Source organism: Drosophila arizonae, chromosome X (assembly GCF_054131065.1).
Source record: "Drosophila arizonae isolate 15081-1271.41 chromosome X, UAZ_ARI_1.0, whole genome shotgun sequence".
Lineage (NCBI taxonomy): Eukaryota > Metazoa > Arthropoda > Insecta > Diptera > Drosophilidae > Drosophila > Drosophila arizonae.
The window spans coordinates 20302751-20316647 of record NC_142927.1 but is presented as its reverse complement, the minus strand read 5'-3'; the positions used below and the strand labels follow the sequence as shown (position 1 = coordinate 20316647).

General features: G+C 39.7%; 1 protein-coding gene across 10 annotated transcripts in view; it reads right to left on the bottom strand.

The window, feature by feature from the left end:
- Positions 1 to 1520: 1520 nt before the first annotated feature.
- The window catches only part of LOC108619059 (eye-specific diacylglycerol kinase-like), a 34289-nt gene continuing 21912 nt past the window's right edge, over positions 1521 to 13897 (bottom strand). Inside the window, exons 6-17 of one of the 10 annotated variants that reach the window (XM_089473047.1) lie at positions 10307 to 10676; positions 9756 to 9936; positions 9289 to 9698; positions 8937 to 9230; positions 8523 to 8749; positions 8223 to 8444; positions 7196 to 7247; positions 6775 to 6828; positions 6390 to 6453; positions 6005 to 6162; positions 5732 to 5895; positions 1521 to 5324 (exon numbers count right to left, since the gene is read on the bottom strand). In XM_089473047.1, the coding sequence (XP_089329173.1) occupies positions 5281 to 5324; positions 5732 to 5895; positions 6005 to 6162; positions 6390 to 6453; positions 6775 to 6828; positions 7196 to 7247; positions 8223 to 8444; positions 8523 to 8749; positions 8937 to 9230; positions 9289 to 9698; positions 9756 to 9936; positions 10307 to 10676 (2240 nt within the window). In that variant the 3' untranslated portion in view covers positions 1521 to 5280. Of the gene's footprint in view, positions 5924 to 6004; positions 6163 to 6389; positions 6454 to 6774; positions 6829 to 7195; positions 7248 to 7541; positions 7669 to 7736; positions 8445 to 8522; positions 8750 to 8936; positions 9231 to 9288; positions 9937 to 10306; positions 10677 to 13897 lie in introns of those variants that run through there. The other 9 variants (XM_089473040.1, XM_089473042.1, XM_089473039.1 and 6 more) reach the window with 9 other exon arrangements.

Sequence of the window (13897 nt, the reverse complement as noted above, 5' to 3'; positions counted from 1 at the left end):
CTATGCCGATTTGCCAACCTTCAATGCGAATAAAGCCAAACTAAATTTTTCAATATAAAAATAAAACAATTTCTTTTAAGTTTGAATTACCAAAAAAAATTTTTATTTCTTTTATAATAGAGTATCCGAAAATGTATTGAATAGCAATTTGTATTTTTTTTTCTTTTTTTTTTTTTATATGATGGAACTTATATATATATATACATATATAAATATATATACATGTATATATTTATTTATATATATATACATATTTATTAAAAATGTAGCTAGGTTTTGGGCATAAAATGGATTTTTTCTTCTTTTAATTAACATAGTTAAGCTTATTCATTTTCCATTGAGTTTAATTATTTTGTCTTTATTTTGCAGTTAATTTATTTTTGTATGCTTATTGTTGCTGTTGATGACATTTGTAATGTGCAAGAAGACAGAGATAGCTAGATAGGTGGAGTGAGACGGAAGTGCCAGCTTATAATCTGTGTGTGTGTGTGTGTATGTTTGTATTTGTATGTATTGGTACTGAGATGCTTAATGCAGAGTAAATTGTGTGTTCAGATGTCTCTCTCTCTCTCTCTTTCTCTGTCTGTCTCTGTGTGTGTTTGTGTGTGTGAGTACGAGCTATTTGATATTTGGCCGAAGCCACTTTCTGCTTAGCAAATCCATTCAAATACAAAACATACATACATCGGTACATCAGTATCTGTCTATCTGTGTGTGTGTGTGTGTATGTATGTTGACTCATTCATTGCTTGCCCATTGCCTTTCTGATGTTATTGCTTGAACATTTTCATCTGTTACAATTTAGTTTTTGTTGTCGAAATTGTTTTAAAAAAATTCCATTTCTTTCTCCAAATATGATTTTCATATATTATGCCATAATTTAAATTTAAATTTTAATTTTTGTTTCTTTTTTTTTAATGCTACTTCAATTTCTCTTTTCGTTTAATCTTAAGTAAAATTGAATCAAATTCCTCAGTGCTTGCAGTGCATACCGTACTTAGTTTTTGTTTTTGTTTTTGCTTTTTGTCTGTTTATGTTTCACTTAAGAGCTACCAAAAAATTTTAACTTTTTGTTGTATTATCTTTGTATATGTACGTAATATGTGTATATATATATATTTATTTGCTCAATAGTGTATATATATTTCTGTGTGTGTGTGTGTTTAGTATATTACATTGCGTAAAGCATTCACATATACATATGTATATATATATGTAGCTAATAGCGCTTAGATGAAGAACTTTCTAGTTTCAGTTACTATTTACAATTTACAGTTTAAGCAGTTTAGAACTCTTCGATAGAAATACTTTCAGACTTGCGTAAGTTTTTATCTTGTATCAACGTTTAGTTTAGATATATATATATATATAAAGTTGTATACTTAAAGGAAAAGTAGTTGTCTTTGGTTTCGATGCTTTCCAATTGTGTTTAGCTGCAAGATCAAAAACCGAAACAAAAGCTACGAAAAGAACTGAAAAGAAATTATGTACACACATAAATTCATGCTCTAAGAATTGAATTGTTTTTGAAAATAAAATATATTTATTCTCTCAGTATACGTGTGAGTGTGTGTGTGTGTGTGTGAGTGTATGAGTGAGTGTGTTTGTGTGAGTGTGTCTGGTATTTCTTAAAGCATAAATAAATAAATTACAATTAGAATTAGGTTTTCACTAGAAGCATTAACTCGTTTATCTATGAAGATATATATATATATATTTGTATGTATGTAGGTTGCACACACATATAGTTCTTTACATACATATATATATTCTTTAATCTTTACAATCCAATAAATTGTGTAGTTCTTTTAGTTGTTGCTATTACTTCCTTTACAATTTCTGTTGCCTTAGTTTCTAGGTTTTCATAAGACTTGCGTTTCATGTTGTTTTCCATTTTGTTCAACAATTCCCTTATATGCATAGAAAAAAATATATATTCTTGTAAATATGCTATGTGTTAATGTATGTATGTATGTATGTCTGTTTGTATGGGTCTACCATCTATATGTATGTACGTATGTACGTATGTATATATATATGTGTGTGTGTGTGCATGTATATATACATATATGTATGTATGTATGATCGCCTCTACACACACATATACATTCCTCGCAATTCTAGCTTATGTGTAGAACATTCATCAGGTTATATGCGTCTGTCTGTCAATGAGTGTATGTGTGTGTGTGTGTGTGTGTGTGTGGGTGTGTGTCTGTCTCTGTATCTGTGTAGGTGTTGTCAAGGCATTGTTGTCATAATATAATACGGTATGGTGTCATATGTGTCTGACTTGTTTCGTTATTTATACAAAATACACGAAAATATATTCCTTAGTTTGTCTTGGACCCGGTTGTTCTCCGAACAGGTGTTTGTTAAACCCACTTACAGTGCGTTGCTCAACACTGTGTGCAACGCATGGCAACACTGTTTCCCATTGCACGTGTTCTTCTCATATACCCTCAAACTACAATTTCAATTTCAATTTCAATTTCGATTTCAATTCTTCTCATCAGAATGTGAAGCGATAGCGGAAAGAATTTCCAATTACAATTACAATTACGATTTCTGTTCGCAGGTGAAAGTGGAACAAAGAAAATAGAAAACTGATAGGAATCCTTATTTTATTTGAGTTTTTTTTTAGTATTACCGTTAAGTTAAAGTTGAATATATATATTTTTTTTCTGTGTTCAATTAGCAAACGTATTGTGTTCTCTAATAAATTCACTAGATTGTCATTTGCTAAATATTATTCTGTTTTCTGCTCTCCCAGCTCCCTCCTCTAATCCGTTGCGCTGAGTGCGCTTCGATTGGCACGATTCGTGGCAGCCTCGGGGCACATGACAGCGGGGCATTTGCTGCACGATCCAAGGAGAGCTGCCACAAATCATCCTACATGGCGATGGCACCCAGCAGTATATATCCATGTATGCTCTTATGTCTATCTATATGCATGAAATCCAAAACATAATACCAAGTCGAAAGCTCTGAGTGCCGCCCGCTGCCTGAAAGCGAGCTCGAGCCAAGAGCTACATAGGACCGGGCGGCAGCCAAAGTTTTCGCATCAATCTTCATCTAAGTTATATATATGTATATATATATATTATTTTTTACGTGTGTGTGTGTGTACTTAAATTAGGCTTAAATCGAACTATGATTAGGGTTTACAGTAATTAAGGATTTGAGTTGCTTAGTTAATTACCTTGCCTTATATTCAATAGTGAGATTTGATTTTGTTCTTTTCGTTTTTGTTTTTGTTTTCAACAATATCTTAAATCAATTGGGTTGCAAATTTTCGAAACATAATTGACTTTAGCGCGTTTTACATTCAAAGCACTAGCAAAAGGTGATCTAATGAAAAAATCTCCAATAAATGAATATAATATATATATATGTACATAGATACATATATATATGTATATATATATATATATATATATATATATAGATATATTTAATATACAATCAGATAAGTTCATCTTGGATTTTGCTTTCCTATTTGCGATTCTATAAGTTTTTATCGGAATATTTCTTATGCAAATGTGTTTCATTTATTTTTATTTTTTCATAAAGTAATTATGTATACATATCTATATATGTATAAGTTCATATATATATATATATATATATACATATATGTGTGTATAATCTTACAGTTCTAGAGCTGTGTATAACTATTTCGCTATTCCTGTTGTTCATTGTTCTTGTTCTTGTTGTTGTTGTTGCTGTAGTTTCTGTTGTGGTAGTTAGTCGTGTTATAAAGTCGCTTAGAGTTTCCAATAGTCTTTAAATATATATAGCTATATGTGTATATAGGTGTTTGTATAGGTATTAGATTTTGTTGTTGTTTTGTTCGTAGGATAGTTGGGGCTTCTATACAGCCTGAGGGTCTGGGCGGGTGAGGACGGGCGCTTAAGTCTCTGTGAAAGTCTTTGATTGAATCTGAAACACATCGATATATGCATACATGTACATATATATCTACATATACACATATATTATGATTATTATATACACATGTATATATATATGCATATATATGTTTGTATGTGAAGAAGAATGTGAAGAAATATGCGGCTTAGCCAGAGAACGCGGAACTCTTTCTGGGTTGTGCATTGCTTAAATTGAGTGTGCGCATGGGACTCTATATACGTTTGTGTCTATGCCTGTGTGTGAGTGTGAGTGTGGATAAGTGTAGTGTACAATAATGCATCCTGATTACATCTATGTAACTGACAAAATAGCATCTGCTGCTGCTTCTCTGCTTTGGCTTGTATTGCAATTTACAACAGTTTACAAATAGTTTTTTTTTTCTTTTTTCGCATTTTTTGTTTTCTTCTTATATGCTTTCTACTACACTTAACTAGAATTAAGTTTCAAAAAAAAAAAAAATATATATATATATATATGTATATAGACAGTTATTATATACGGTTAGGTATGTGCATCTATATAATTTATACGCGAATATCTGTATACTTTGCTGTTTTATTTCTGCTGGTTTTGTTGTATTGTTTCGCATTCGTATGTGAAACAAATGCTTTGGCTAATATCAATCATACGCCGCATGGGCCCGTCGCCTTTGCTCGATTCCCACAAATTTGCATTTGAATTGTTTGTTGTTTGTGTTTGGGTTTTCATCGCCTTCTTCTTTTTTTGTTTTTTGTTTTTGTTTTTGCTTTTTGTGGGTATTAGTACAATTAAATTTAGATATCACAATATAATCATCTTTTAATTTTGTTTGCCAAAGAAGTGAAAACAATAATAAAAATATTATAAAAAAAAAGTTATATATATGTGTGTGTGTGTGTTGGTGTGTATTGGTGTGCATGGGGAGAACAATTGCCCTTACTTATTATTGAGTTTCTTGCATAAAATAAATTGTCACTTAAGTGCTAAAGCAACGCCTTCTTGGGTTGAGAATTGTATTTTTTTTTTCCTTTTCTTGATTTGCTTAAATTTAAAAATAATTTTATATTGAATTTTTTAATTTTTTTTGCTTTTGCTTAGAATGCAGCTATGCATTTTTTCCATTAGTTGAATATAGACACAAAAAGAAAAAATGTATAAATATATATATATGGATATACATATATATCAAGGTCAAACTAAAGTAAGAATTGAACAAACAAAACTTGGGAACTGAAAATTAAATTCATGCGCCCGGAAGTAGGCAACACTTTCTTTATCTTGTTCATCAGATTCTTCCTCTGGTTTCTTTTCGCATTTTAGCTGAATTTCCAATGGTTTTTGTTGTTAATTTTCTAATGAATTTTCTTAAGTCTAAATTCTGGTTTGCAGCTCCAAATGCATGAAACGCTCTTGACCTTCGGCCAGCAGCGAATTGTTTCAGTTTTGTCGCATTTGGAATTGAGTTGGAATGTTGATATTCGCATTGAGTGTTTGTTGTTGGTTGTTGTTGGTTGTTGTTGGTTGTTGTTGGTTGTTGGTTGTTGTTGAGTTTTACATCAGTTGAACATTTTGCCAAGTTCGCAGACGCGTTTCCATTTGGTGGGCAGCAAAAGAGTAAAGTGTTTGCGCATTAGAAATGTAAACGTGGACACGATTCGCAGCTGGGATTTCGAATGCTGGATGCACACACACAGACGAATGGTTATATGTTAGATGGATGTTCTATTCGAGCACTACATGGACTGCGCTGGATTGGATGGATGGTGAGCTATCGCTTATTGGGTATTGGCCCGGCCGCTGGCCAGCTCAGCTTGCAGCTTACTTTCCAAATAGGTGGCGATCTCGTTGGCGTTCTTGTTGAACGCCACCATCATGGCCGTGTTGCCCTCGGCGTCGAGCGCTTGCAAATTGGCGCCAGCTGCCACCAGCATGACGCAGATGTCCCGGCGATTCTGTTCGGCGGCAATGTGCAAAGCTGTCTGACCGCTAAGAGACAGAACGAGAGTTTAGTTTACTATTATTAGGAGACAAAAGACAAGATACAGAGGCAGAGGCAGAGGCAGAGTGACGAAAGAGATAGAGAGCTGCAATTTACCGTTCCTTATCCGCCATGTTGATGACACGTCGTGTGGCCGATGAGATGATGTATTTGACAATGTCCTTATGATTGTATTTGCACGCAAAGTGCAGCGCCGTCTGTCCGTTCTTGTTCACTGATTGTAATGAGTATCCTTGTTCATGTAGTGCACGTAACTGCAAGAGACGCACATCGAAACGAGCACATTAGACCGTGAGACAGACTGAGCGCGACTCAGTAAGAGAAAGAGAGACAGAGAGAACGAGAACGAGCGACAATAACGGGGGAAATAACGAGGAATAGCCTCGGGCAGGAGCTACAAAGCGCGCGCGTCGCACACAGAACTAAAGCAGACGAAACAAAGAGACAAAAATCGGTACGAGAACAGAAAAGTTGAAGCTACCATATTCAGATCGCCGCGCTGGGCCGCTAGTAGTACGGCATCGGAAGTTTGCTCCAGTATAGGGCTGTTATTTGTACGTTTGTTATATATATATATATGTGTGTATGTGTACGTGTGTGTATGTGTGCGTGTAACGTCAAATGTGCACAAGTAGAGGTTGTGTGTGTGTGTGTGCATAGAAAGTAGAGAAATAAAAAAGAAAAATTCAAGCATCAGTTTTGATTCATTTGACATTAGATCAAGTCGAGGATGAGATCTCTGCAAGAAATGATCAGTGTATGAGCGAGATAGAGATAGAGCAGATAAATACATATATGTATATATTATATATAGATAGATAGATAGAAAGAGAGAGCAAGAGTGCAACAGATAAAATACAGAGTACCTGAATCCACAACCAAAAACATCTTCGTTAAAACTGAATAAACGATCTTTGTTGCTGCATGCAGAAGCGAAAAGAAAAAGTTCATTTTAATGAGAAAAGTAAGCAGGAGTTGCAGATAGAATGAAACAGAGAATGACAGACAGAGAGAGAGAGAGATAGTACTGTGTTGAGTATGAGTGATGCAAGCGCCAATTGTTAGAGCAGCACAGCCAATTGTAGGTAAAGCTTAAAGCTAGCTAGCTCATCGAGAGAGTGTGTGAGAGAGAGAGAGAGAGGAATAGTGACTGCTTGGCTAGGCAGTGCCGTAGCAAGCAGCTTTATGTCGCTGCAATTTCGTTGACAATTTTGTGGGGCGCATGAAGAATGAGATTTGAGATTGCGATTGCGATTGCTGAGGCTTAAATTCTCTATGGCCGTTTACCTCTTCCACTTCATCACTTTAATGGGCTTGGAACCGATTTGCAAGTCCTCATCTTTTTGTATGTGTGTGTGTGGGTGTACGTGTATATGTACACAGATATTTATTTATATACATGTGTGTGTGTGTGTGCGTTGATATATTAAATTCAAAAAGAAATTGACAAATTGTTAGTACACCATTTACCATCGATTATTTACATAAGGAATGCAGCAAGCAGAACACAAATATCTAAATTAAGTTTAACCGGTTAATCGGTTAATTGGTTAATTGCTTAATCGGTTAAACCATTGATAAACGCCGTGGCAAACCTACCCCATCGCTATTGAAAACAGTAGGTGGTCTGGTATTGTGTTTTTTGGTTGTTGTTGTTTTTTGATATTGGATTTTTGGAGTATTTTTTGGTGGTGAGGGTTTTTTTTTTTGTGGTGGACGAGAACGGAATACGGTTTAGCCCTTGTCGCTGTTACGTGTAACTGTTAACGTAAGCGGCGATTATATACCAAATATATTGAAAATACTCATATAGAAATGCTTTACTTACATGTGGGCGTGGCAAGGACTAAGCTGTATTCGCTCCCGCCTCGACGTGAGCACTGGGTGAGGGTCTTTTGGTATGTGTATATGTGTGTGGGTAGGTGTAAGTGTGCGTATGTGTGTGTCTCAGTTAGTGTTAGTTACTTAGTTTAGTTAGTAAACATGCAAAAATAAAAAGGCAAAACACAAGAAATCGAACGGAAAAGAACAAAAATAAACTTATGAGAGAGAGATAGAGAGAGATGGATAGACAGAGAAGGGACTTGATTAGACTAGGGGCAGGGGGAGTTGCTGCGGTTGGTCGCTTAAAGCTCGATGCGCTTCTTGCGATAATAGAGGTGACAAAACATGCGCCTATCTATATAGGGCAGCTGCTCAGCCGCCTGCTGCTGGTAGAGGTTCAGCCGCTGCTGCAGCGTCACCTCTGGGGGCGTCGGTGGCGGCGGCGTTTGGGCCGCCGCACGTTGCCAACAGCGTGATAACAGAAGCCTACCCGTGTTGCCGTTGTTGTGGCCCTGGGCCTGGTCCAGCTGCCGTCGCTCGTTCTGCGCCTGCCGCTGCGAGAAGGCCGCAAAGGAGCGCTCCTGGTCGGGCGTCTGTGGCATGGTGGCCGCCTCGTGATCCAGTATGTACAGCTCGTCGATGGCAATGTCGCAAATGTAGTGCAAGTGCTCCTGGGCGCGATCGATGCGAAAATAGTGCTCGGCGGTGCACGCTGCAAAGTGGAGCGAACGAATGTTTCTTAGCCATGGAAGGGATGGAAAGAGGGGCATGCGGGGCTGCGGCCACTTACAGTCAATGAAGCACCAGTCCTGCGAGACCTTCGGATAGGATATGGACTCCTCGAACTTGGCGTTCAGCATGTTGCGCACATGCTCCAGATCGCACTGCGACTCGATCTCGATTTGGCCCAGCTTGTTGGCCAGCTTGCGCAGCATTTCCTTGTCGTAGTGGTATTGCTCGTACTGCTGCATGGTTACCCTCAGTATGGCCAGTTGCATCTTCTCCAGCGGATTGACTCTGTGGGCGGGAGACACGGTTAGAGCAATGGAAAGCAAAGGCAGGCAACTGAGAGAGCTAAAGGGACTAGACTGCGGACTATCATGGTGGAATGAGAGGCAAAAGGAGGGATCAATCTAAAGGAAGCTCGCTCCATATGAAGAAGAAGAAGAAGGCTCATTCAGGGCATCTCTCTCTCTCTACTTACTGGACATCTCCGCGTCCGTGCTTGCGCTTGGCTAGCATCAGCGCCTGGTTGAGCAGCTCGATCTCGATGATGGAGGGCTTGACGCGACAGGCCTCGCCGTCGACCTGCATGGGAATGGTGCGTTTGGTGATGATCTTGGCCTTGCGGCACTGGCAGATGCAGGTGCCGTGCATGCCCGCCTGCAGCATGGGCAGCTGGTAGGTGGTCAGGCCGACGACCTCCATGAGGCCGTCATCGATGGTGGGCTTCGTCTGGCCAAAGGAGTCGTTCCAGGGATGTGTGCCGCCGCCATAGCTGTGGATGGCAATCAGTCAGCAAATGATGGAGCTACACAGACAGTGGCTCGCCCTACCTGGGTATGTTGAGAAAGAGGACGGCATGGCAGCCGGCATCGCGTAGCTTGCCAGTAAAGTCCTGGCCATCGCACTCCAGCGTCACCCACTGTGAGAGATTGCGGTATTGGCGCAAAATCAGATCCTTGCCGCCCATCTGGCCGTAGTACATCTTGTTGCGCAAGCGCGAATTGAACCGCTCCGGATGGGCCTCGCGCGCCTCATGGAACTCCAGCGCAATGTGCGCATCCACACCGAAGCTGAAGTAGTTGTTGATCACATTCAGCGGCACATTCGGCTTGCTGCGATCCACGTGATCGTCGGTGACGTCATCGTTGGGCGTCACCTTCACACGCCAGCGGTCCATTAGCACGCACTGCGACATGCCGATCTCTCGCAGTATCTTGCCAATGGGCTCATCCGTGTAGCCCTGCGGGAACAAATCACAGTCAGAGATCGAAAGGGATTCATCAGGATTTTCACTTACGCCACCCCAACCGAGAGATCGGGCGAGATCATTGCCGGTGCCCAAGGGCAGCACGCCCACCGCCGGCGCCGGCTGCAGCGGCGGATGGATTTGATCCAGCACGGATAGCACCCATCCAACAGTTCCATCGCCGCCGCAGGCCAATACCCGCAGATTCGGAGCCTTGCGGTACATGTCCAGACTGCAGAAAGATAACGATTATACATCAAGAATAAAAAATGAACTAGTTCCACAATATGTGAGCTATTGTGAGCTAGTTCCGAACTAGTTCTAAAATTATAATTATAATTTAATAACAAATTTGAGTTAATGAACTAGTTTCATTTGCTTTCTATGAACATAGTTCATGAGCTAGTTCAAATTGTTAAAAGCCCATTCAGTTAATTTTAACTGTAAATAGGATAGTGAGCTCACGAACTAGTTCATTTAGCTAGTTTCGTTTCTGGCACGTGTGCGAACTAGTTCATTTAGTATTTATAAAATTTGGTAATTGGATTTATATGTAGTTCTTTAGCCCAGTGCATGTGGTGCCATGAAGGACTTCCACTTACCCCATTTTGGGACCGCCTTGCGTCAGATCGAACACCTGGCGTGGATTGAGCAAATGCTGGAACTTGCCCAAGAGCTTGACGCCCTGATTGCCACCGGATTTGGGATTGATAAAGACAATGACCGGTATTACATCCGGCGATGGAATGGGCTTCACAATGAAGGCGCGCGGCTCCTTCTTCTCCTCCTTGCCCTTCTGCCGCTTCTGGGTCTGCTTCTTACCCTTACCGCCAGCACCGCCCCCGCCAGCACCGCCACCAGCGCCGGCCGCCGCGCTGCTCTTGTTGCTCACGCGTATCGACGACTTGAAGTTGCCCTTGGTCGGCAGCTTCACAATCCACGATGGTGGCACAATGATGGGCGCGTAGTTGCCTGCAAGCATACAACAAAATCGTCAGATTAAGAAGGTGGCCAGAGCACGAGAGAGGGAGAGAGAGATTGCGGGGAAGGCATGGTTGTTAAGCTGATAAATGGTCGATTGCTTTAAGATGCGTGTCAACATTGGCAGCTGACCAACTCATTGCCCGTACGGCTAATTGAGAGCTCGTCTAGAGTGAGTAAGGAATGACAAGGAGCAGCAAGTTCCATTTGCCACCTTCAAAGCAATCAACAACAACAGCAAGGCAAGGCAAGGCAAGGCAAGTTAATAGCATAGAAAATATGCCACAAGTCAGTCACGAGTCAGTGGCAAACAATAGAAATTGAGATGAAGCCATGTGCCACCACGAAGCAGACACAGAGACGAGATACCAAGGCCCTTGTCCCAAGTCAAGGCGCAATTATGAATACCACAACAGCAAGCGGGCAGGTGCCGAGTGAGTAAAAGAGAGAGAGAGAAAGAGAGAGAGAGAGAGGAGGCGAAGGGTGGCCTGATGAAGCTAGCCAACTTGCAAGACAGGCCATGGCGGCAGCAAGACAAAGCCAGCCGCCGAGCTGATCAAGTTGAGATACGCAATGCAGGCAGTCTGGTGGCCAGGGTATAGGGTGGAGGGGGGAGGGGGAGGGGGGGGAGGGGGGTATATATATGTGGTTATGTTATTGCTTTAGGCTTTACGGATGCCCGCCTGTAATTGTATTTTGCGCTTTATTCCGTTGTCCTGTGGCAACGCCATTGTCTCATGGCTCGTGCGAGTGTGCGTGTGTGTGTATGTGTGTGTTTCGTCTGTGTGTAATGCGATGCTGAAGAGAGTGTGTTAACAAGACGCTCATTGAGACACTTTATAAAAAGCATTCAGAGCCTCCGCTCCGCACGCATTTCCCATGCACACAGGCAACACAATTGTGCGAGGGGTCATCATGGCAGCCACACAGCTGAACAGCCATCCAACCACCGCACCGTCTCATCATCATCAATTCAACCACAATCGAGTTTGCCGAGCTGTCCATGGTCAATTGTTTTGCCGCTCCGGGGTTTCCTTTTGTTGAAGCGCCAGCCACAGCCACAGCCAGAGCCAGAGCCACAACCAGAGCCAGAGCAGCCGGCAGAAGTATTTTCATCTGACAGTCACAAGTTTTGGCATCTCCAATATTAACTGCTCAAGAGCACCTCTTAGAGGCCGGCCAACACCAAGTGCAGCGCCCACTGCAAAACTTTCCTTGCCTGCTGAAGGCCCATTCGCATCTGGCCGAGACACACGCAGCTCGGCCTCAGCACTTGGGCCTGGATATTGCAATGGGATTAAAGAGATGCAAGGCCGAGTCGAGTTCGAGCTCGACTTTCGAATCTCATCAGCAGCTGCTTTATGGCGTCATAAAATATATTTCAATTACAATTTCGGGTTGTGAAATGTGAAAAGCCATTTAGTTGTGGCCCAAAGCGAAACAGTTAACTTTTCAATTATATAGGTACAATTCTTGTGAAAAGCTAAAAGCTAAACTTAATTTGATTGCAGAATGAATGAATCATAGATATAGTGCGGATTATACAAATCTATTCAGTTCTCAATGGAGCACTCATAGGTGTGTTATATGCTTTCAGTTAGAGGTGCTGTGACTCCATATCGAATCCATTGCGTACAGGGACAATACAGAGGAACCGTTATGCAAATGGATTCCGAGCAACAAAGGAGAATCCCCATTCGAGTTGGCTTTGTTTCAGCTCTTTTTTGTGCAGCTTTCAGTGCGTTTTTTTTTTTTTTTTTTTTTTCAATTAAACAAATTGAAAATAGAAAAAATAAAAATCAAGCAAAACAATAAAAATCATCTATTTGTTTAGAATTATTTTACAGCGGGCAATCAATAGACGAGATGATTTAGACTGCTCAAAGGCCCAATCAGTTGTAGTGCAGTTAGGAAAACTTTCAATCAGTGTGAGTGTGTGTGTGTGCTTTGCATTTCAATTATAAAGGGACTGCCGATTCCCTAATTACGTTCGCCCGTCACCCGTGACGTCACCGAGGCACCGAGACAAAAAGGTTTTTACGGCAAACGATTCATAGGACACGTATTGCGCTCATCTATTGACTTAGCCGGCGTCAAAGCTGAGAACTTGACAAATTGTCAATTCCGCGAAATAAATGCTAATGACCTAAGAACTTGACCCAAAAGTAAAAGCAACAACAACAACAGACAAGCAGCTGTCAAAGAGGCCGAAGCGGAAACGAAATTAAGCAAAGCGGAAATACTCTTTAGGGCCAAACAAACTGTCACGATGCATGAGATGCTGCGGAAGAAGCAGAGCGAAGAAAAACTTAGAGTTACTCGCTCTCTAAATGAAAAAGGTGAATTTCATTTGAAGCGATACAAATGGAAAATAATGGAAATGAAAGAGTTTAAAAATGAATTAATTAGTTTATATAATTAAAGAGCTAATTGTATGATAATGTATAAATGGATGATAGAGTGGACGATGGAAAAAGAGAATGTTGGAATTATTTAAATTTAGCTGAACTATATATAAGGATGACAGAAAAAGTAAATAATGGAAATTAATTAATTAATTTAAAAGTTGAACTAAGTATATGATAATTATATGATGTGGATAAAGATAAAAAATTCAAGCAAATAATCGAAAAAAATAGGCGTTTAAATATCAATTTACCTTATAGATATGCATAGATAAAAGATGCCACATAAGAAAAAGAAATGTGGGAAAATTATATGATATCGTTAGATGTGATAAAATATATATAAGAATGAAAATAAATGAAAATGATGGACTTGAATATGATGGTAAGAATAAAAAGTAAAAATTTGATTAACCAATTATTTAGTTGATTATATGATAATTATTTGATATAGACATAAATATAGATAAATGTAAAAATAAAATCAAAATTTGAAAATATATAATATAGATATGGATGAAGGGTATACATTATGTTATATATATTCTAGTTGATAGACCAAAAGGAGCCTTTTCATAAAAGAACATGGGGAGTTCGAGACTTTGCCTACTTTATAGCTGATATAGAGTTTTTCTTGAATATAATTTAAGCTGGTATTAATATACCATGCCCCATAGGTTAGTGTATAATGCATTAAAATAAAATGAAAAATAAAACAGAACAAGAAAATAAAAATAAAAATAAAAAACTACGCGTTGCTGTTGTTAATTAAGACAATGAGACACTGAGCGAGTGGACTGGCAATGG